General features: G+C 29.8%; 1 protein-coding gene across 7 annotated transcripts in view; it reads right to left on the bottom strand.

The window, feature by feature from the left end:
- LOC131854993 (cAMP-specific 3',5'-cyclic phosphodiesterase) overlaps positions 1-24,530 on the bottom strand; it is a 346,930-nt gene that overhangs the window by 65,386 nt on the left and 257,014 nt on the right. For 5 of the 7 annotated variants that reach the window (XM_059206197.1, XM_059206193.1, XM_059206194.1 and 2 more), the window contains 2 exons: positions 21,551-21,748; positions 13,921-13,956 (listed from right to left, as the gene is read on the bottom strand). In XM_059206197.1, the coding sequence (XP_059062180.1) occupies positions 13,921-13,956; positions 21,551-21,748 (234 nt within the window). Of the gene's footprint in view, positions 1-10,350; positions 11,317-13,920; positions 13,957-21,550; positions 21,749-24,530 lie in introns of those variants that run through there. The other 2 variants (XM_059206192.1, XM_059206196.1) reach the window with 2 other exon arrangements.

The raw sequence follows: 24,530 nt of genomic DNA, 5'->3' as shown, positions 1-24,530 counted from the left end.
CAGAGAATTTTCCTACCATACTGAATTACGAACGATGGTTAAGCAAAGATGAATAGGTTCAACAGAGCCGTGAGAGATGTAAATTTATGCAGGATCTTTGTCATTTTCATGTATAATAAACTGGTACTAGTTTGTATTATGCTCTACCAACTACTAATACAAATTGATGGTCTTGTTTAATTAATAAACTTGAAAGCAGACGATCCGTATATTCAATTTAGGTAGAACTGGAGAGACTAATTATAACGACGAAGTGAAATTGTTTCTTTTGACTAATTGAGTAAATGCAAAATAATTCGTCATGCAAATTTCTATAAATTAATTTTAGATCAGGACTTATATTTAAAACAATTTATTTATTTATTAAGTCGTAATTTTCGTTAAATAATACATGTATTAACAACGACTTAGTGTTGCGTGTGGATATGAAAATTTTTAGCCTGTTTTATGTAAAATTATAATAAATGACCGACTCTGCTTTCTGTAATATTGTGTAACGAAATTCATGAAAACCAATGTAAGTAATTATTTATTTACTATCAATTCTAACCAATAAGCACTTATAATACATAAATTTAGCGAACCGTATGTAAGGGCTCTTTTGAAGTTTATTTTAATAAAATCCCAATTAATAATTGAGTAGTTTAACAATATGGGTAATATGTGGTATATGACACTGTTATATACAAGGTAATAATAAAACATAGATCCAGGCTTACTTGAACAAATAGGTCAAGCTTTTCTTTTCGTTTCTGGTAAAAAGTATTATAGCCACATAATGAAGAAAAACCCTATAAAAACTTTCCAGATTAACTACGCCACATCTCGCCAATTTTTCGACATAAAAAGTTGCGACATCTCAAGTTAAGTCTAGTTCTTGATTTTGTTGTAAATGGCTTTCATTATATATTGTTTCCATATTTTTCTTGACAACAAGACTCTTCAATTATACCAATTACATTATATCAGCTCTATCGTCAAGCTAAACTTTAATTAAGATGTAACACTCATACACATGTCATAATCCATTGATTTATGTGTGCCCAGTAACAATTCATGTGAATGCTATATGTACATAATTTAATAATTACAATCAAACAGAAATAGCACAAGGAACAGTAATTAATGGTAGTTGGTAATATATGGGTGAATTTTAGGTAACTGCTATAACGAGTATATTTCCGTTTCTATATGTACTTGTCGTTTACTTTATGAGATATGAACCTGTTTTTTCCATGCATAATTTATAAGTTAGGATGTCAAGTAAATGCATACCTTCTGAATATTTTATGCGAACGAAGTATTCGACTCAAGGTTTTCTAAAAACAGATGCAAGTACTACGACTATTAACTGATCTATTACACTTTTTATAGCTTCTTCTATTAGTGTTTTGTTAGCAGATATAAAGTGCAAATAGGACATTAGTATGCCAACAAAGTTAAAGAGATTTCATCAGTCTATGATGAGAAGATTTGTGAAATGTGATACTTATCACGCTATATTTCGCAAAAGATAAGTATTAACTCACAATAATACTTTAGATCTGTGCCATCGTTTGTGTCTCATGTAATGGTCTCGTATGTACTTTATTCATATTTATTAATACTATTTTGTTTCCTTTGTTTTCAGGTTTAAACACTGGATTTAAATATTTTTATAGTAAAAGAAAGGGATGACTGGTCTCAGGAGATCTTCTTAGGTGATTTTTGTCGCAAAAATAATAAACTTATAGGTTTTTAGTTAGAATTAAAATATGTACTATTTCGTTGTTTTTTGTTTTGTTTGAAAAAGTACATAGAAACATTTATAGAAACGGGAACTAATTCCGCACAGGCAAAGTCGTTATTTATAAATTCTGTTATACAATAATATGTTTATTGTTGTGCATCAAATTTATTAGAATTTAGCCCAAGTGTACTGCACGGTTGGGGCCGAGTTAATCAACATGATATTCTCATTGTTGTTCTACTTAAACATCTGATTTCAGTCTTAAACTGAGTGTTGGAATATGTCAGGCTACTTACTACTCAGACATATTTCAACCACTTTTAAAAATTTTACGTCATTGATGATACTTTAATAGTTTGAATATTAAACAATTACGAGATCTAACCTCTTCATAATTTTAATTTGCGTTTTATATATTTTTTTTGCTCATAATCTACCAGTGTTCTTCAGTTTATCAGTCATCGTTAACGATTGCAACACTGTTAAAACATCGCAACTCAAAACTATATTAGTTTACACAGTAAATTGAGTAAGATATTAATCCAATTGCTAAAAAGATAATATTCCTTTATATTATATAAGTATTGTATTCAAGCTGTAAGGAAATAGTATTTTAGAACGTTGGTTGCAAATAAAACGCTACGCAGAAACCACAAGGGAAATCGACACGTAATTTGCATTGCATAGTTTCTTATTCCTCATCAATAACACAGAGAGATAGAGTTATAGGGCTGAGTTTATTTCCCTAGACGTGTTTTACGTCAGTAATTCATTGGTAGGGAAGCTATAATTGCTAAAATGAAAAGTGTATTATTATAAAATAGTAAAGATAACTAAAAGACCACGAGTTTATACACGGAAAATATAATATAACAACATTGTTTTACGTGCTGTATATAATTTAAATGATAGTTGATTATGGCGCCAATTGCTACATTCCTGTTACTTTTCAGGTTGATTTCCACAGCGTTTTCCCTAGAAATCATCGTAAGTAATTCCTGATGAATTCATAGCGATGGGCAAACTGACCTAACGTAGCGTAAACTGTTAGCGCAGTTAATCCAATATTTCGTAAGAACTGATTTATAAAAAATCTACTACATTTTAAGTCATTATAATCAGAAAATTTTTACTTGCTCTTTTTACTTTGCTCTTTTCAACATAGACTTCTATTTATTTTAGATAGGATATTAGGGAAGTTTCAAATATTTTTTTTATAGTGTAACTTTTTTAAACCCTGTTTGGTTCCTCATCGAAGGTGAATTGAGCAGCTAGAGCATAACATACTATAGTATTATATTACAACATGTCATACATATAATAATATTATACAGTTATGTGCACGATACAGTGGAAATGTTTGTTAATTTATTAAAAGCCGTAGTTTAGGTCATTAACTAAATCAGCATAATCTTCATTAGGTAGAAAGAAGACGAAAAGCCAAATTAATTAGTTTGCCAGATGACGACATTTATTTGAAATTCACTCAATAAACGAACACTTCGAGTAAGTTATGGTTCGAATTATTTTCTATTTACAACTTGTATACTTGTACGAGTATTTATTTAATAACCAAATAAATATTAAAAGAACATAATTATTTCTAGAAAATGATTCTACGGCATTACCTTGTTTGTTCGATTAGGCCGCGAATACATACAAGGCTTTTATCTCCCGATAAAATATATTTTTGTACAGGCGCAACAGTGGGAATATATCAAAACGCTTCGAGCTGTTATGTACCTTATTGACATATAGCAGATAATGACTCAATAGCTATGTGATATTTAGTGGATGGAATGTTTATAACTATATGTATGATGATTTTGTACTTTAAAACTAAATAAAAGTAGATTATCTACCCAGACAGGTAATATAATATGTCTATGCAAAGAGTCTTATTAGCCCTTAAAATAGCAGTACATGAAATTATGTCAGGTCTCATTACGTCATTTATGGTGTACATGATCCTGATCATGTCTATAGGGGACGGTTACTGCTTTCCATCAAGCGAGCCGTCATGTTTGCGCTGAATGTTTTATATATAAATAATGGAATCCTACGCAAATACTTTAGTGCATCAGATATTTCACTGATAACAATATTTATTAAAGAGTTGTTCTTAAGAGCAATAACCTGGAAAGTGTTGCAACATTTCATTCTTGTTTACTTATGAAAACGTAGTTATAGCATATCGTTTGTAAAATAATAAATTTAATTAAAATCTCTTTCAATGTTTCTTTCATTTTAATTTTTATAGAACTAATAATAATACAATGTACATTACTAAATACTCATGATATATATTAAAAATAAAGTGAATTCGTTCTTTTTTTATAGATTATATTTTAGTTTCAAGGTTTCAAATTCAGATCAAGATTCTTTAAGTATTTGTTTGATTGTCTTATAATTTTTATTGTATGTTGTATGTATTTTATTATTATACAAAGTCTCGTCTTGAGATTTATATCATATCTACTTTTCGAAAGTCATGTTACTCTTTGAAGGAAAAAGTACGTGGAATTATATATAAAAGCCATAACATATCTCTTAAATTAAGTAACATATTTGTCATATAATAGATATTGCTCATTTGTAAAAGCTTCTATTTGTCTATTTGCGAGAGGATATAATTTTATTTATAGGATACCTAGCGCCTAGGCATTCAGGCTGCATCCACGTGTTTTCAATTAACCACCCACACACCCCCAACCACCATTCCAATAGCTTCACAGTAATATTCATTAAAAGCCTTAAAGCATTTCCCGTGAACTTGTGTACCTAATGATGTTTAATGATTTGTTCCGGGAAACTGGATAGCTTGACATTTTTTAAGGTAAGGAGATTAAATTGATAATTAGAGAAAATTGCAACGGCGACATTATGCCATAATTCATGTGTTAGTCCCTTCTTCAGTAATCAATGTAATTTCAAACTTTCAAGTCTAAAATTGTTTTTATACGACATGCATGTACTTACTATTATGGGCTACAGATGACAAAAAAACGCATAATAGTTCCAATAGCACGAGAAAAATATAATTGAAATCAATTTACTCCAGAATAACAGAAATAAAACATGGTTGTGAATAAAAAAATATTTGGAGCGTGAATAGACTTTCTCTATATAGTGTAAATAATGTTATAACATACAATACAATAAAACAACTTCAATATTATTCTTGAAGTCGGTTCTTTTTACATCTTTCTTTAATGTTTATTTGAAATTTTTCATGATTTTGTAGACTAAATCGAAAATAGGGTGGTTCGTTTATTTTGACTACAAACATTTTTATTGTACGTCTGTAAAATAAATAACTTATTGCGAAGTCTTTGGAATTAAAATATGTATAAATGTGATAGAGTTTGAGTCTTCACAGTATTACTCTTGGTGAACAAATTATTCAATCAATTATAGTAAAAATTGCCTATTTTATTAGAGAATATTATTTAGGCCTATGGACAGCCCATGGATGCCTGTTGTTTCAGGCGTCCATAGGCTACGGTAACCGTTTACCGTCAGAATGTTTTATTTCATGTTTGCCACCTATGTATGTGATACAAAAAAAAAATTTTTTTTAACGGATATAAGGTATTTTCATTATCATTTCATTAATCTCTCTCGAGTAATATAGTTTTATTACGAATACAATAGTTAATTTTTTTCTCAGTGGATATAAGGCAAGTATTCAGTTTTTAGAAATTCACTGTATCGGTAAACATGAACGAAGCTACAATTACTTTCTAATTATAAAATAATTTTAATTGAACTAATAATGTTTCAAATTATCACATGACCTTTTATTAATGAATTATAAAAATGACATTAATTTCATCACTGTTTAAAGAAATTCTTTTATACGAAATTTTATAAGATTTTGCCGTATCTACGGAGAAAATTTTATCATTGGTTGGACATATTAAAATATTTTACGCCGAAATCGTGAGCTCTTTGAGTTTCGATAGCGACTACAGTCAATATAGTAAATTAAATATACTCGCAGAATTGTAGAGAAGTAATTTCGCTACCGACTGCGTATAACTTAATTTAAAATCATATCTGACCTTTTTGATTTACTGAAGTTGATTATGTCTATAAAATAAATAGGTACTATGCTGGTTCATGCTAGCTTTTATTTCTATAGATAGCATTTTTCTATTAAATATCGTACGTCCATTCGGTATGGCGGTGTAATATGAAAAGGACTATATTGGTTCAGTCATGTGGAAAGAATTTCAGATGAATGGATGACGAAACAGATATAAAAAGCAAAATGGAAGGGTCTAGGTATCGATGTTAGTTTACGCAAACCTGTCATGATTAAATATATTTTGTATTTCATAATAGAATAAAAAGTCTCAGAAATCAAGGTGTATTTATAAATTAAGTTGGAATATATAATATAGTTCTTTTAATCATTAGAGAATAAAGTCAGAACGAAAACAAAAAACGTAAGAACGATGCACAAAGCTGTATGTTAACATAGCTAAAAGATGGTCTTAGATAATTTATAAAAAATAAATCGTGGAATTTACGTCTGTTTAAGATAAAGGGTAGATGAGATGACTGATGCTATTTACTGTTTGCTGTTGGCTATAACATTGGACATTTAACGGATATTGAGTATCATCCGGAGGCTGTAAGCGGAAGGAGGTAAGGGAGTTGATGTAGGTATATTCCCCGGGCGCATTTCGTAGTGGGTGCCTCGATTGGGTCGCGTAACCATGGTCACGGGCAATTGTGAAAGCGCTCTGTAACATTTGTGAATATGTTGTATAGAGAAATCTGAGATATTTTCAGGAAAATTCAAAGGCGAATAGGTCCTATTCTCAAGTATATGTCTTGTTAAAAAAGATATAGTGAACATGATATCTTTATGAATTAATAAATAAATTGCAAGGTAACTCTTAGTAATTATAAATAAAATTAATGGAAAATCGATGAAACCATACCTCATATTAAAAACAGACTGTTGTAAATTTTAAACAAAACGTGATTATAAGCTAGAAATTTTGTAAACGAATTACGAGCGTTACGTAAACAAGATCATAAAACTAACTAAAACTTTTCAAATTTGTATTGTAAAACGAGAACTGCAATTGAGTGAGTCACCCATAGCGATAGAGTACAACTTACTGAAACTAAAAACATGAAACTTTATTGACGTAGGTAAGCAGTAAGAATGTTGTCGGAAATTCTATATCCAAAGCCAAGTCGATTACATTTTTGTTCGTATAAGATACAGAAGTAAATACTATACTTATTATTATTATACAGGTACCAGAACTTTCTATTCTTAAAATAATATCTATAATATGACATTGTAACTAATTGGACTAATTAGAGTATGTGAAGTTGCGACAAGTTGCAAGTGTTCATTTCTTTTTATTTGTTATTTAATAATTATCTTCGTTGTATTTAGTTTAACACTAATGCCAATATTCGAAAGAAAGATTATCTACTTTAGATGTATTACGTAAGACTTCAATTATAATTTGCAATACGACCACTATATACATTATACATATATCTATACAAGGCTTGTAGGAGTACTTTTTACATACAATATCAATGAGCCCAACATTTTCTATTTATAATACCTCGCCGGGAGACCGACTCGGAGAAACCAGTATTAAAAGACCTGCTCCTGTTAAGGTATAGATAAAATTGAGATTGAGTTCTTTGTCTTCAAGGTTTAAGTCCATAATGAATCATAAAATGGAATTGTTCGAATCACAACTATCAAATATCAATAAGCAATAAAATGTCAGTGTTTAACCGCAGTATTACTGGTGATAATAATACTAATGAAATAGTTAAGTTAGTAAATGATATTATTGAAGATGTATATCAAGTATGCAATAAATTGTATATTAAACCTATATCAATTTATTCAATACAGTTTTATTTTTCTTTATTATAGTACTTCTATACTAATGCACTTTGTTATAGTTTGTTCTTATTAATCTCTCTTGAAGTTGATTATATTTTGTTTTATAAAAATCTGTTATTAACCTTTAGAAATTAAATTACTACCAACTTTGGTCTCTATCATTACAATTATTTCCTTACTACTATTATTACTACACTACTATATATTACTACTACAGTATTATTAATAATAATTAGCCGACTCTTATTGTGTCGCTTTTATTTTAATTGAAATGGCAACAATTTGAGGGCTCTTCTGATGGTAGGTGGCAATTTAGTTGTAGGTGGTGATTTATGGTCTTTTCATATTAAATGTATGTATTGATGTATAGGAAGGAATGTCTTAATTTATGATACGTGGGAATAAAAAACTTGTAATAAAAATGAATGTATATAGTATGTCAATACTTGACATTTTATAGCTTAGTATTTCCATTGATTTAATATTTACAATACAATGTGTTTAAATATTAATATATTAGTCTTTTAACGTAATTTAATACAATGTATTACGAAATGAGAGGAATTTCATTCTTAAACAAGTCGACGCCTATCACAATTAGTCGTATCACGCCCAAGAATTCAAATAGAGTCTTTTACGGAAATGGGCATGAAAATATGGTAATTGACCATTAAACGTAATGTAAAAGTTAATTTTATAATATTTTATATCCCTATAATTTGGAACAAAACGGTATTGGTATTTCTATATAATAAAGAGGATAGAATACATTATTTGTCTGCATTAAATAGGCTGCGAACTACATGACGGATTATGATACAGACGGATCATTGATAAACATAGGCGATATTGACGTTGGGAATCTGTACGAAAACTTCAATAATGTAACACAACGTGTACAAAATAGCTAAAATATCCTTATATCACGTATGCTGTGAAAATTATAATAGAGCAATGTGATGTACTACGTTAAGGACGACAGTACCTATAAAATTGGTTAAATACCAATGTGAAGCCGGGACCTTCAGAATTACTATATCCACATTATTGTAGGTTGATATTCCATATTTAAATTATGAAGAAAGATTATATCAAATATTGTCCTACTGATTAATAGATATATAGATCTTTGGTATAAGCAAGCGGCATAGTATAGGGGCTTTTATCAAGTTTTTTTCGCATCGCATGTCCGCAAAATTATTTCAAAAGAAAATTTGCATTGTTTCACTATTTGCTTCTTATGATTATGGTAAATAAAGTATTGAGTGAATTTAACATTAACTAACAGCGTAACTGTACTAACAAAAAATAAGAGCATTGAGGCTAATTATTAAATATATTATTATATTCTCTGCATATAAGGATACTTGTATTGACTAACTGACAGGCTAATCGTTTGTAGCTAAAAACTAGAAATCTTGACAGATTATACAGTGAAGGCATCGATAAGAAACGAGTTTAAAGAAATTCTCACGGGAATGGAAAATTACGTGTTATATGCGGAAAAACGATTAATGGCTAGTTATCATATACCTATTTATATACAATTAAAGCATTTACTCACTTAGGTTACCTACGTATATATGGATACCAACTATATAACATTTTAATTTTGTTTTTCGGCACAAGTAACTAAGAGCTAAAGTTAAAAGCCAAAATCTGAGATTTTGACTAATTCGTTCGCGATTTTTTTGGCTATCCTGTTGGTAAAACTTTGGAAAAATGATAACTCTTTATTGTCCTCTCACCGAAATAAATACTTACCATTTTTGAATCAAGTTATCCAATGTGCAAATAAATAATAGATATGTATGTATTTTAATATCAAAACAAAACCTGACTAGCGAACAGAAACTACTAATCACCACAAGTAATTAGTTACTATTTTTACAAATCAAATTAATAACAAGATTCAAACGTCATACTGTTATTGTGTGGTTGGCATTCTAATCAAAATGCAGTGATGTGTTTGTTAATTACGTGCGTCAGAACTAGTGTGCTATAGGTGAGACGTATAAGGGTTTATATGAAAATTAGTTTCCAAATGCAAGAAATAATTTACCATTTTAATCTTTTATAACTTTAGGTATTATAATTTTCGATTTTATATATTTCATAAGATTAATTATTTTAGTCATATTTAAAATATTTCAGTATAAAATGATCCTTGATCGTGTCCTTTGAGAATAGCTTGTTGGAGGTAGGTACAAACTTTTAGCATAAAATATTAAGTTTATATAAAGTCGCTGACCTACAAGTATGTACTTTCAACATTATTAACTTCGAAGTACAGCTGAGGTACTTACGGAATGTTATTTTGTAGAAAAATATTTCATCTAAATATTACGCATGCGAGATATACAATTTCGTATTTGTTTAACAGTACCTTGACATTTTAGATAACAAGATGGCAGACTATAAGGGTAGGTACGTTATTGAGATAATTACTGATGATTAAAGCAAAGGTACATTTATAAATACTTCTCGCTGAGATAATACAAAAGATACCGGTTTTTATACTTTTTGGTTCTTCTCTATTTATTAATATGATATACGGTTTTTTTATAATATTAGTAATAAACACTACTACTTAGAGAAACTAATAAATATAAATTAAATAAAATTCTGCTTTTTGTCAGATGCTCGTAGATATACTAAGTTAAGCAAATTCATATATTGACGTATTATTATCCAAATATTTTTTTGTGATCATAACGTGTTTACTTACGCATCGCGTCGAGTGCGCTCGTCCCAAAACTTTTCCCAGAAGGTTGATCTATTTTTAATGCGAAGCACGCTCGTACTTAGGGTGCGGGGAAGAGTGCCACCACTACTACTTGCAGATACACCAGTCGACATGCTGTGCTCCGAAGCCGAGCTCTTGGCGATAAACGTGGCGCCTCCGCCGCTGGCGCCCAGCCTCTCCGACTGAGACCCCGAGCGCTGCATGTTGCGAGACTTGAGCGACTCGAACTACATGACAATACGTCACACACCACGTTGACTTATCAGGGTAGAGTCATCGTCATCAATACGAGTTTTACGCCATCTACTAGATACGTCGAGTGATATTTCTGACAGGTGGTTCAGGCGTAACTTTCGCTCGTAGGTAATTACGTAAGCAATCTTTCTCGCAACGTGTATACACAGTTAATGAACGTAAAACACTACCAGCACATAGTTTTTTTACAAATATCAATTACACCTCCATGTTTAGATAGCTTTATCTCAGTTAGATATCCTTATCAACAATAATATTGTAAGTGAAACTTGTGTTTTTATAACGTTCAAACAACATCAGATATCACAATATTCTCTCTATCAATAGAACAATTTATATATTTGTACAATACATTTACATATACTAGTAGGTAATTATAAGAATTAGGCCTCATCTTTGGCACCAATTAAGTATTATATTGGTTTGAGCAGCCAACCTGTCAGATCAGTGAACGACCTCGACACTGTCCAACCGACTTTATTTACACTCGGGAAAATATATATCTACACGTTCTATCATTTAAAGAGATCGCGTGTTTACAGTGGACACTTAGTAGTGAAAGAGCTCGTGGTCTTAAAAGTAAAGCAGAGTTAGAGTCACATTTCGGGAATTGTTAAGCAGGGGTTTCAGCGGCAGAAGAGTATTGTTGCATCGCGTATCGCTAGGTGAATCGGCGTGTCACCAGCAGCCCGCGCGGACTATCAATGGATGAGGAGCGAAGCGAGAAGTGAACGAGGCGCAGCGACGGGCGGCGTGATGACGTCGCGTCCCGCTCGCTCGCCCGGCCGCCGCCGAGAGGGAGCGACTCCGCCCGAGGATAAATTTGGCGCTAATGGAAACTGGCGGCGGTGGGCGCCGGTAATCAATGTTAGACGTGGAAATCGAGGACCAGCATTATCAGTGTCAAATACACAGAATTCAGTGATTCGGAAGGTTGGCGGCTACTGGTAGCCGAGAGTGAGGGTGAGGGTTGTGTAAGTCACAGTCTATAATATGGCACTCATATTGATTGCGGCATGATTCTTCTAGAAAATCGGGAACGGTTCCAGAATATTATGATATTAAAAGTTATGAAAAACGATACCTGAAATTCTTATATGATGGTTTAGTCTGTGCACTTACGTATTACGCCGACCTCAAATAAATGGGATAAGGAAGAAGCAGATGATGATGTGTCTGTGATAGCCATTAGTCGTTAACCTAATCTTATTGCAAAAATGATAAACAAATTGTTAAATTATAAATGATATATCGCTAGAGTTTATAGTTACTAAGTAAATTACCCGAAAACCATCATAAAAGTATTATCAGACGTGTTAAAATGGATAAATTTAAGTCATACTTGGACCTACAAGTATGATTTAAACTTAAATTAAAGATGATATACATATATCGAAAGAATACATTTATTATATAATAATGCTTATAAAAGTGAGCATTTTTATATGAAGGAATTAACATGTATAGGAAATTATTTCTTTTTATGGACTATATCATTCATAAAAATGTCCATAGTTAATTTGCTTTGTTTTTTCCTTTTATAGTCCGTCTCAGTAATAAAACTGTATTGAGTATCATAAAGTGTTACAGTATTGTATTTCCCTTCATTGGCTGCCTCTTAATAAATCGTGTCACGCGACATTAAACTACGTAAGTTACAATCAAGACATTAAAATTACAAAGCATTGGACGCGTAATTATTAAGCATGTTGTTGGATGGCTCATAAATTTGCTTGATCAGAAATAGACGGGGAATGAGAATAGCATAGTAAAAATGTTATTTTTATAGCTAATTAGAAATCATTAGTATACTGCTAAATGCATTACACTAATTATTCGTAATGTTGTAAAAACAAAATAGATATTGAAATAATGACAGAGTTTTTCGATTATTTTATTTAACCAAATCACGGTAATGTTATTGTAGTAACTAATCCATAATTATAAGGAGTTTTGATTGACTCCTAGACCTAAAAAGCTAAATTTATAGTCTAGATTATTGTTATTATTCTGACTATGAAGAATGGATTATCGAAAATTTACACCAGCACGGTTTTCAATTACGTGTTACGCGCAAGAAAAATCTACATACAATATCATCAAGTCAGAAAGAAAAGCGAGGTGGAATATTGAGATGCCAAACAATTGTTTAAATTATTATCGTGAACAACTACTGAAATAATATTGCAGAAACTATACAGACACAGATAGATATATTTTAAGAAAAATATATCATTGGAATGGAATTTCTACTGAGAGAAATAATAGACATTATTATGTAGTCATGAATTGAATGAATAGAATGTTAGAATATAATATTATCTTAGGTATAAAATGTATTGTTACATATTATTATTATGCTACTACATACTCCTGTAATATACATGTAAAATAATTCAATAAACTTGTAATTGCATTTTGTGTGGTAGATATAGATAAACATTTAGTACTTTACATTATCTTTTATATATGGATGTTAATTATAAATAATAAAAAGTGATAGATTCAGTCGTCTGAACATTGGCCATAACATGACAGAAATATATTAAAGATTTCAATTATTGCTTTTAGTTTGGATATGATAAATAGTACTAAACAACATGATGTACTAAGTATTAAAAAATATTTTTAATAATAAAATAATACAACAGTGAAATTGATAAGACTTCTGAAATTGGAAAATTAAAAAAAAAAGAAGTAGAAAAAGGTTATAAAAACAATCTGTCCTGCATTTTTGACTACATATTTTATTTTCTCACACGTACCTATATAATTTATCTATAGAATATTTTAATTGATGAAATTAAAATATTTAAAATGAAGTAAAAGTGTGAATTTTATTAATTTATAATATTTATTTATTTTGTTAATTTATAAAATTTTGTTTAATGCAATTGATGTCTATATAACCCTTGTTGCTAATGAATACAATAATCTTAATAAATCAAATTTCAGATATTAAAAGCTATTACACCTTGTTTCAATCGTAGCACAATAGTAATGATTGAAAAGCTCCAGAGACATTTATTCTTTCAAAAAAATATGTGTCTTTCTAAATATGATCAAGATACTAAGAAAGCACTTTCACATAAAAATAATTTTCTTCTAACCTGTAGATTAAAAACACAATAATCTTGTGCAAAAAACGTATTACGTCACAGCACTTTCATTACTTAAGCACACAAGGAAAAGGAAGCTTTAGCATGAACAATGAAAGCTGGAGATAAAAAAAACAAGCAAAGACTGAGTTAGATGAAAAAGCTAAAGTGTATACGTGCGTAAGTAGACAATACATACGCTCTGTCCAGCTGTGCTGCCTCTGCCTCCTTGAATCTGTAAGCAATTAAACAATAAGGAAAAGAAAGAAAGAACACATATAATTGGACATAGTATTATGCCACCTAAGCAGGTCAGGTAGCGCTTACAGTATGCGGGTTTTGAGCTCACACCATAAGATATTGTGCTGGATGTGTACTGACAGCCTTTGTAGTGGTGACAATAGCATGAAGTGTATATATACTATCGCGGTATAAATTATGACAATTTGCATTTATTATTGTCTACAGGACAATTTCGTCTCTATGCGTTTGAAGATGATATTGGTATTAAATAGAATAAATAGTGTTGTGCATGCTATTGCCATAATGATCGTAGTATCCATGTAAGTAAGCGGGCTACTGTACTGTTAGTAGTAGTATACAACATACATTTATTATACACGTAAAAGAAAATGACATGTCTTACTTTGCTGAGTCCGCAGCAATTGCCTTGTAATCAACTGCATCGATTTAAGTTGTAATAAATGTGAGATATTTACTTACAAATGCATTCGGTAGGTGACTTTTGTAATTATTTCGATTTTTTATGGCTTTAAGCAAATTATAGCCTATATATGGAACGTATTTAAATTAATTATCATATTATAGCTTTAATGGGTTGATTTGTATTGAAATAATAATATCCTTAGGAGATATACGGAGACTACATGAATTAATGTTTATTTAATTTTTTTGTACAAATTGCTGAATTAAGAACATTAATAGTTGTGTTTTAAATATAAAATCATTTAAAAAGGGAGTCCAGTTTGTTAAGTTTTCTCGACTGGAACTAAGTTCGGTTGTTAGTTTAGGATAGGATAGACGGTAGATATGTCGACTCATAAATTTTGAATGACATTTTATAAAACATACATAATTAAAGGTATATATTTTAAATTTGATTAAATTATTTGGTCAAAAGTGTTGACCAAAATAAAATACACAATGAAAAAGATTTTAATTTGTATAATTATACGTAAGTGTGTTAGTAACGACAAGCAGGCTAGGCATGTCACCAATTAATTTAATACCTAAAAACACGCAAATAGTAGGTGTACCAAATAGTCAAGCTTTCTTTTAATTTATTGTAGATTTAGTGATTTTTATTTCAGAATGCCACATGCCACATTCATGTGCTTCTTTCGAAGAAGACTCGTTGACTATTAATTGATGGTGGAAATAGAGAGGCATTTCTTTCTTGTATTCTCTAGAAACAGCCAGTATCTATGTATGTCACAGCGGACTAAATTACTAACAGTTTCAGATATTCGATGTATTTTACAGGAAGTACATGTTAAACGTGTACAAGTATACTTCATTGTTTATTTTTAATCTTGATTTAACTATTAGGTGTATTTTATAGATAGTAGGTTTCTTTAGGTTCAGTTTTGTTCAGGATTGATTTTCATCATATTATTCATAAAGTGACAAATAATGGTGATGAAGAAGTATTTATTGTGTAGTATCAGTAGAAGTATTCAATAGTTCAGTATAAAATATAACTAAGTAAAAGGAAATTACGGCTATATTTTTTAAACAAATAGTACAAATATTTTAAGTTAGTAGTTACCTAAATGACAAAAATCCCAATACACTATAAGGATTTATTACATATAACTCCGCTAAACATTACTCTTCTTTTAACACCAGTCGGGTAAAAATATAACGTAAAGATTTTTAACTTACGGAGGGAACGTAAACAACTGGTTGTTAAACGACTTTCAAAGTACGCGCATGCGGGTTGTATCGACCAGACTAAAACGGCGTATAAAATGATCTTATTGAATAAAAAGCGAGCCATCAAAATTAAACATGCTTTTTATATTACGTTGTTTACAAAACAAAAGATTTTATCTTCAACCTTTTATTGCCATCTATTTACGTTTTGGAATCCATTTAAATTGCATTAGCCTTTTTAGCTATACATAATAAAAGAGCAAAGGGCTAAAAAATTAGGACATTAATAATTCGTGAAAATTAGTGGCGATAGAAATGAGCAAAGGAACATAAAAGTTTATTTCGTCTCTTTCGTATAATATTATATATAATATTTTTGCGTTTTGTTCTAATGATACTTAATAATTTAGATTGTAATAGTAAGACATCATACCAAAAGGATATATATTCTATGATAACATCGCACTTTATTAAGTCTAAATAATAATAATCAGAAAATTTTACCAGATGTGATTGGATTAATAAAAATTGAAAATACATACATCTAATATAATAGCAACGTAAACAAAATATAAAACTCATATTTCTACAATCTTGTAGTCATTAAAAAAAATCGATGTGTGGGGTTTAAGAAACAGGGCGAGAGCATTTTCTTTAATTGAATCGCGACCAGTCGCGAAACAGAATCACTAATACTTTTGGCGCCACTACGGGAGTGCGTTACGTCATCTGTCGGCGAGAGTTCAACTACTGCGGGAACTATACTGGTCAATTTAACCTGATAACCTTGTAAATGACGATGACCGTACATTGAATGGTAATTCAAATAATTTACGACTGTAGTGAAATTACTTGTAGGTAAGTATTTAATTAATCAGAAACAAAATCGGGTAGGTGTAATATTTCATACATAAGTAAACAATATCAGTTTTTTTATATACAGAGTAATTTCGTTTCGGTAACCGAATATCGAAATCATTGTAGTAGTAATAAAATCAATTTCGATTTTGTATCTATTTCTAGAATCGAATGGCGAACGAACTTATGTAATAGAAAATGATAAAATATTATGTATAATTATAGAGCAGTATCACTGACATAACAAATTCGTCCCGTGACACCATCGAGTTTTGTTACCTCACGTACGATTTATATTTCATTGTTGAGCTTCTTCTTTGTTAAAATTCAAAAATCATTTATTTATATAGGACATATTAGCCGCTTATGAACTGTCAAATTTTTTACATCATATTTTTATTTCTTTTCCCTAGCGTTCAGTTCAGTATACGTATCAAATTGAGAAGAACTGGCATGAAATTCAATCGAATATTTTATTCATTTATTTTAAAACCAGTGAATTTATTTATGTAGGTGGCTAAGTCCAACATTAAATGAAAATCCCGTGCATAAACAACTATTGCAATGCACGCTCGTCGTCGCTGTCATTCAAGTAATCGTTTAGTGAATAATAGGCTTTGTTCCGTAAATATGATTTAACAGATGTTTTGAATTTATTTAAGGGTAATTACAATATATCCTTTGGTATCTTTACTATCCTTTGGTAATACCAAGTCAAGTCAACAATTAGTCAAGACGGTATATTACGTGCTCAAGAAGACGGTTTTAAATAAAAACTCAATTAAATTAGATGTCAGTTTTGTAATTCAATTCGTGAAAAATTCCAACAAACAAAAATACTGAGTTTCGAGATTGTTTTATCGTATAATGCTAACTATAATACTAATAATTATTATCCAGGGTAATTCACACCGCGCAAACCAAGTAGAGTTTGTACTATGTATGGGTAAGAAATAATAGATAGAGTAGTAAATAATACAATACTTAAATGTTTTTTTATAAATACATATAAAATACAGAACGCCCAATATAAACAATAGTACATATGATTTCAAATGTTTGTAGCGTACGAGAAATTAATTCCGCGCTCATTGGAATTAAGGTGGTGTACAAAACCGCTGGACCTTGGTGTTCGAACAACAAATATACATAAATAAAATATTAATTTTAATTTTTACAATTCCTTTATGGATACAACATGAACTAATGCTTCCAAACACCCTATATGTATCTACAGTTCTTAGTCTGCTTGTATATAAAATGATTAAATAGAATAGAATTATTTTTATTTGCATTAAACTAAAATTAAAATTATATATAATATAAATTTTTTACATTTTTTATTCATAATGATTGGCTTTTTATTATGAAAACGTTTAAGTATTCATGAAAGGTATTACTAAGGGTGGGTTGGCTTCATTCATTAAGTGAGACAGTCTTTCAAAACTTGACATTGATGTTAAAGATGAATACATTTAGGTTTTGAGATTATACTGAACAAAATAATAATCATTATTCTCAGGGTAACCATGGTGTGAATAAGTAATGAGTTTAAATGTGTTTAGACTAAGCTCTGTTTATTTTCAAAATCATGGGAATATATAAAATGGATGGCCATTTTTTTCTTTGGTATACATATACACAAGTTATTTAATTCGGGCAACATCGAATTGACTGGTAGGTCCTTTGTATTTTGACAGTTTTGCTAATGAATGTAAGAAAAATTATAGCTGAAATAATCGAAACAGTAATTTCTAGGATCGTTTGTACTTGCATTGTGTTTTATTCTAGTAAGATTTTTTTTATAAAATATTGTATTTAAATTATACTATAATTTAATTTAATTTAATTAATTAATTAATATTCATTATATTGTATAAGTGCTTTTCCGCACTTTTAGGAATTTGTTCTATTGTAATGATACAGTGTGGCCCGTTAATGCGCGTAATTTATTTATATGTATATATAATTAAGACGAATATATTTCGTGTATAGGAAGAATTAGTATTATAATAATATCACAAACCAAATGTAAATTCATTTGGTTTGTGATACTGTATTGAGTTCGCCAAGTTCTATACAATGTATAGAAAAATGCGCATATCAAAAAGATATATAAATTAAATGAATAATAAACAAAATATTAAAGGACGTCAGTATTATATATATCATATGGTAAATTAACAACGTATAAAAGTATACGGAAAGTGTGTGACTGCGGTACAGACACATTGTTCTCGATGACAAGTAAATTCACGATTCATCGTAATTATCTTAGTTGGCGAGGCTCGGGAAAGTATATTCTGTGACGTCAAAATTCCGATAAAGTATGACTTCTGAGGCTATAATTTTTCATCAGATGGAATGTCATTTTGTTTTCCATTCTGACTAGTAGAAAATAATTTGTTATCTAAAATTATTATATAACTATGTTAAACTAGAGTATAATCAATCCGTGTTTAAAGTTTCATCGATATAAATCCATAGTGATTTTTAGGCAAAGCCCGGATAAATATAGTAAAAAGATAAACCGAAATAAAGAAATAACTATTCGTCGCGTCGAAGTCTATAATATGCCGTATAGCTCGGCTTCCGAATTATGTTCTATGGTTCTCTGTGAAATGTAATGAGTAAAATAGAACAATAGACAAATCGTATTGGCAGAACGTTTTGTAGATATGAAGTTATTTCTACGTTTATTAATTCTGTGGTATCTTACCAACAGTCTCACCCAACTCAATGTTCAATTAATAGCTGCGTGTCTATAATGTTTATAATAAGTTCAGAAAAACCATTATTTTCTAAGTAGCTTTAGAACTATAGTTGTCATATATACGTATGTATGTATGAATGAGTAAGAAATTTTCATGTCAGTATGACCTTCACCGCGGGGTGCTTTGCTTGCAGTTCTTTTAACGTCCAAGAGACTGTTAGGTGTATTGGGAAATAATATAATATGCAATAACCAACAATCGGTTATTGGTTATGGTTTTCTTTAAGATATAACCGAACACTACATTGACCTAGGCGAGAATAAAGTCACAATTAAGGGTATAACATTTTAAATATAATAAATATAATAAAATAAGAGAATGTACGTGAATAAGTAAAAAAAAAGTACATAAGTGATTAATATTATAGTTTTTATAGTTATGATAATAAAATGAAGGTTGACTATACCTATGTATAAGGGCTAATCAAGTTTGGATAATACTTCAATATTTAGTTACTAGTAAGCTACCTATATATGCACTGAATTTTGGTTTAGAACATAAAATCCTGATGATTTATATTTGTGATTATAAGGATCCTATCTTTGTTTGTGATAGATGTAAATATGTATTTAAGTAATTTTAGTAACCGTGCAATATAACAAATACAAACTTCACTTGTTAATAGTAGTTACTGTATGGAACGTGCGTATTACATATTTAAAAATAGTAAAAAATACAAGAGTTAATTAGGTGCAAGATATTTTAGAACATTGATGAATTAATTATAAATAATACTGATAAATATTAATGAGTTAATATGTAAATAAAATGTACCTATTGCTTTGCTAAAACTACTAACGGACTAAAAATATAAACTGAACAACAAAATGATTAATTAAGTTAATATTATGTAGTAGTATATTAATTACTTATATCAATTCAAAAAGGGATAGGATTTGTTTTTACGTAGGTTATAACAGGACTAATTTATGTACAAATATAACATATTGAAACGATTTGTGAATCGATTATAGATGCATTGTAATAATAGAAATAGCTATACCATGGAATCTAATCGTTTATCGAAACAGGAAAAATAATTAAATCCACCCATACAGTAGTACAATTACTGTGTATTTTATACCAATGGTGGCATAGCAACATGGAAGCTGTCTTGGAAAATGTCAAGAGCATGCTAACCTCAACGTCATACGGACAATCATACCGGCAACCGGTCTCATTTACAACGTTGTTATGACTCATGATAACCGTAAGGGAGCAATTATTCGAGATTCTGACAAGTAAATTATAGAAAGGTATTTACAGTCAAATTGACATTTGCCACTATAAAGTGGATGGAACGAATCATGTACAATTAACCTATAGTTATATGCATTAATAAACAATTTCATACTTTCTTCTTCTTTATCATTATCATCATAGTTGCAATGACACGGTGGGATACCGAATACCTGTGATTTACTTTTATACCTTGTTACAATGTTACATTAGTGAGTTTTTTTTTAACTTTATATACATTTTAAATATTAGGATGATAAAAAATAGCAAATCCTACTCTCATTGGAAGAGACCAATAATCAAAGTATAAACGAAACGTTTTATTTATGAATTTTGTGGCATGAAAACATGTTTCCGATATTGTTTATTTCTATTTGTATTAATACAATGTTATTTCCTATGAATGAAATACATTACTACAATAATATCGCTAATAAGACAAATGTAAAAAAACGTGAATGGGCAGTAACGTTATTAAACCAAAGTGCTAAAATTAGTACATATCAGTACATGTGATAGTGTACAGAAACAATGGTGAATTTCAATGTTTTTTAATTAATTAAGTAAAAATTTTGTTAAGATTATATCAGAGCCTTGTCACTTAATGTCATTAATCATTAGAATGGATAAATTTTGAGCTCAGCTAAGCTACGTTAATACGTTTTAATGAAAACTAAATACCTACCTACTTATCTAAATTAACAAGATTACGGACAAGTTGGGAGTAATCCATATACTTTGAAAAATACTTAGTAAAATCTTTATAAATTCAATATGCTATCGATGTTCATTGCATCGATATTTATTTAGTAGATTATAGTATAGAGAAGTAATTTAGTACAGAATGTCCTTTTATTGCCGAGCAATTTTACCGTTGCAATATTTGTGCAGACAAATGATTTTCGTGTATGAAAGCATAAATGGTGCGGTGTAACAAAAGTATTCGTAGATTTAGCTGTACCTTCCAAAAACAATTGAATTAAAACCTGGTGTCAACATCTAGTTTAAGGTTACCGCCGTTCATTGATGAACACTGATTTAGTATTGAGATTGACAACTTACCTTTCGCTGGCAATCGAACTGTTTCTTGACATGGACTTGGGCGACATTTCGAAGTCGGAGTCTGAGCGGTATAGGAAAGACTCGCGGCGCTGCGGCATGGCTTGAAGGACGAGCGCGGTCGACGGAGAGCCGCCCTCGAGGGGCGACCGCGCACCCCCCGCGCCGCCGCCCGCGCCTCCACCATTTTCCACATCGAAGCTGCAACAACAATGAAACAGAATTAATCAGGGTACAAATGCTTTGTATCCGTCGTTCCCTTAGTTAATAGAAAAGTAAAAAACGACAAGAAAAAAACACTGTGACTGGAAACTTTTCATTTATTTACTTAAACGTATAAGATTTATTACATGTGTTTTCAAGTACAGGAAATGGGTTTGAATTTAAAAAATATTTATTTGTAGTGAAATTTTGCGTATAAATTATATGGGAACATAATTATTATTGGAACTATTGTATTATATAATAGTTTAATTACTATACTGTTGTGTAGAAATGTAACGATACTTTTATACGAAACGATATTTTTATTTCAATTTTATCATGAATACGATAAATACTAAATTTAGTATTTTAATAAATCAATCTATTAACAATCTGCTATTACCATTTAATTTACGATGCACTTTTAAAACATCCTCCGCTGTATATTACGTACTATGTATTTGTTTGTACTGAATACTAACGTTTATAATCTATACGTCGTAATTTATGATTTTTGCCTCATGAGATTTTAAAATCTAATAATACATGCATTATTTACATATAGTAAATAAACAATAAATGTTAGTTACATATACATATGTGTATATGTATGTATGTATATGTACCTAACTAACATTTCTATAATAGATGTCTGCCTATTTATGTGACAGATTATTCGTACATTTTAGTTTCTACCATGATCATTTACATACACGACTAACTCTCCTTTAATATTAGTCTCCCAAAATTTGGAAAAAAATAATTTTAGACAAAAAACTCTTACTATGCTTACATATATTTCAAGTGCGATTAATTTTAAACTTAGCCATTCATAGTTAAGTGACTTCAAGGAAATGAGACATTTGTTGGTTTATATGGGTACTTAAATTATGTATATATATACTCTTTGGTAATATATTAATATTGGTTATATAAATATGTCTGTAATAATTATAATGAATAAACATTTTATTAAAAATATAACTTGTACATACATATTTTAATAAACTTTTATGCTAATAAGCAGTTCTAACTTAAGAGTATGTTAAATAAGAGTCTGTAATATATGTATTATGTATTTTTCATTGAGAAATAGTATAATGATAATACTTATTATCTTCAGCATAATACATTCATTCATAGTACATAGTCTTCTTGTAATTAAAATTTAATGATGATTTCTTTAATTAAGATATAAGAGACGACCGAAAGTTCTGATAAGCTATAAGATAGATTAGGTCACAAAAACAATATTAATGAGTGTGTTGAGCAAAACATACGTATCTATAATTATATTAGAAGAATATAAACTATTTTGGATGACGTAACATAACACAGCTTCACGACTTTTATCCTTGATAGGGAAGTCAGAGGCAATGTCAACGGTAGTTCCCCATGTAAATGTAACACATCATGTAACCACATTTCGCTCGGTATAGTTTGTTATCGGTGTTTTCAACACCGAAGAGTCAGTCAAAAGCATAAATTGATAGATGATTGTTTTTAGTATTAGCCAGATCGGAACAGTGTAATGCAGTATAAGTCACAGTAGTAACCACTATGCCACCACGGAATGATGTCTTTCAATATACTAATATTCAACATTTACGAGTACTTATTTAAACCTTTACGGTCGTTCTTTTACAAAATAAATACTATACAACTATGTATAATAAACTTTTACTAAATATTTCGTAACTTGGAGGAACTCCCACGACATGTGAGGATCTTAGGATCTTAAAAAATATATTAGATAATACATTTACTTATACATTATATTTCTCTATTTCTATTCTATTCTATTAATTAAAAAAATAATAGACATAGGGCTATTATGAAAAATGATATTCGGTAAAAAAAAGGTAAACGTTTACGAGGATTAAATTGCATATGATATATTCAAAGGTTTAACTATTATTTCCATCCATCTATTTGACAAGATTTTCACGCAGCTTTGTCATTGGATTATCTTCTTATTGCTTCTTTTTATTACCTAATATTACAAAACGAGTAGTAGTTTAATTTTTTGTAACAGTTAGGTATGTGGTATATAGTAAAAATAGAGTATAAAAACATTATATACTGTAGGATAGTCCACCTATAAATGTAATTTTAGTAATGAAAATTTTTGAGGATAGTATAATAAGTATACCTAAAAATATTTACTACGTCATTGATTACATAATAATTATGCATCATGCCTTATGTTCTCAGCTCTGTTCTAATTAGTATTCTTTATCCACACAAATAAGGATGCGTAATCTTAAGAGGATTACCTATACATAGACATATCATAATCATGTACATTACATCACATCAATGTACGTCACTATTACTCGTACTAAGAATTTATCATTACTGTTGAGTACCTAAACGTACTTATTATTCTTTCATTAAAATGTAAACAAAATTCTTAAATTCTGATCAATATGAATTTAGGAAAAATATTTATCTTTTATTTCAGAAACATTAATTTGATTCCATGAGAAAAAAGATAGAAATTATTACCGTACCTTACAACTACAGTCATCGTTTTTATCTTTAGAATTGCAAATGTATCTTTAAATATAATAATAGAACAAATGTCCATGAAACTTTCACTGCTCTTCACTAATTTCACTAATAACTGGCATATTTAGAAATTATCATTTACATTTTCGGCCAGTGTAGATAAAGGCACGACCGCTATGAAACACAACACATCACTATTTAGCAAATGATAATTTTTTATCATTGCTACGAGAACGTAATACGTAAAGATAATTGCGATTATATCATA

The sequence above is a fragment of the Achroia grisella genome, unplaced genomic scaffold (assembly GCF_030625045.1).
Source record: "Achroia grisella isolate CSIRO2021 unplaced genomic scaffold, CSIRO_AGI_Agris_v1 utg126, whole genome shotgun sequence".
In the NCBI taxonomy this organism is placed as follows: domain Eukaryota; kingdom Metazoa; phylum Arthropoda; class Insecta; order Lepidoptera; family Pyralidae; genus Achroia; species Achroia grisella.
Note: the sequence above shows the minus strand (reverse complement) of the source record. Positions and strands in the feature narration are given on the sequence as shown.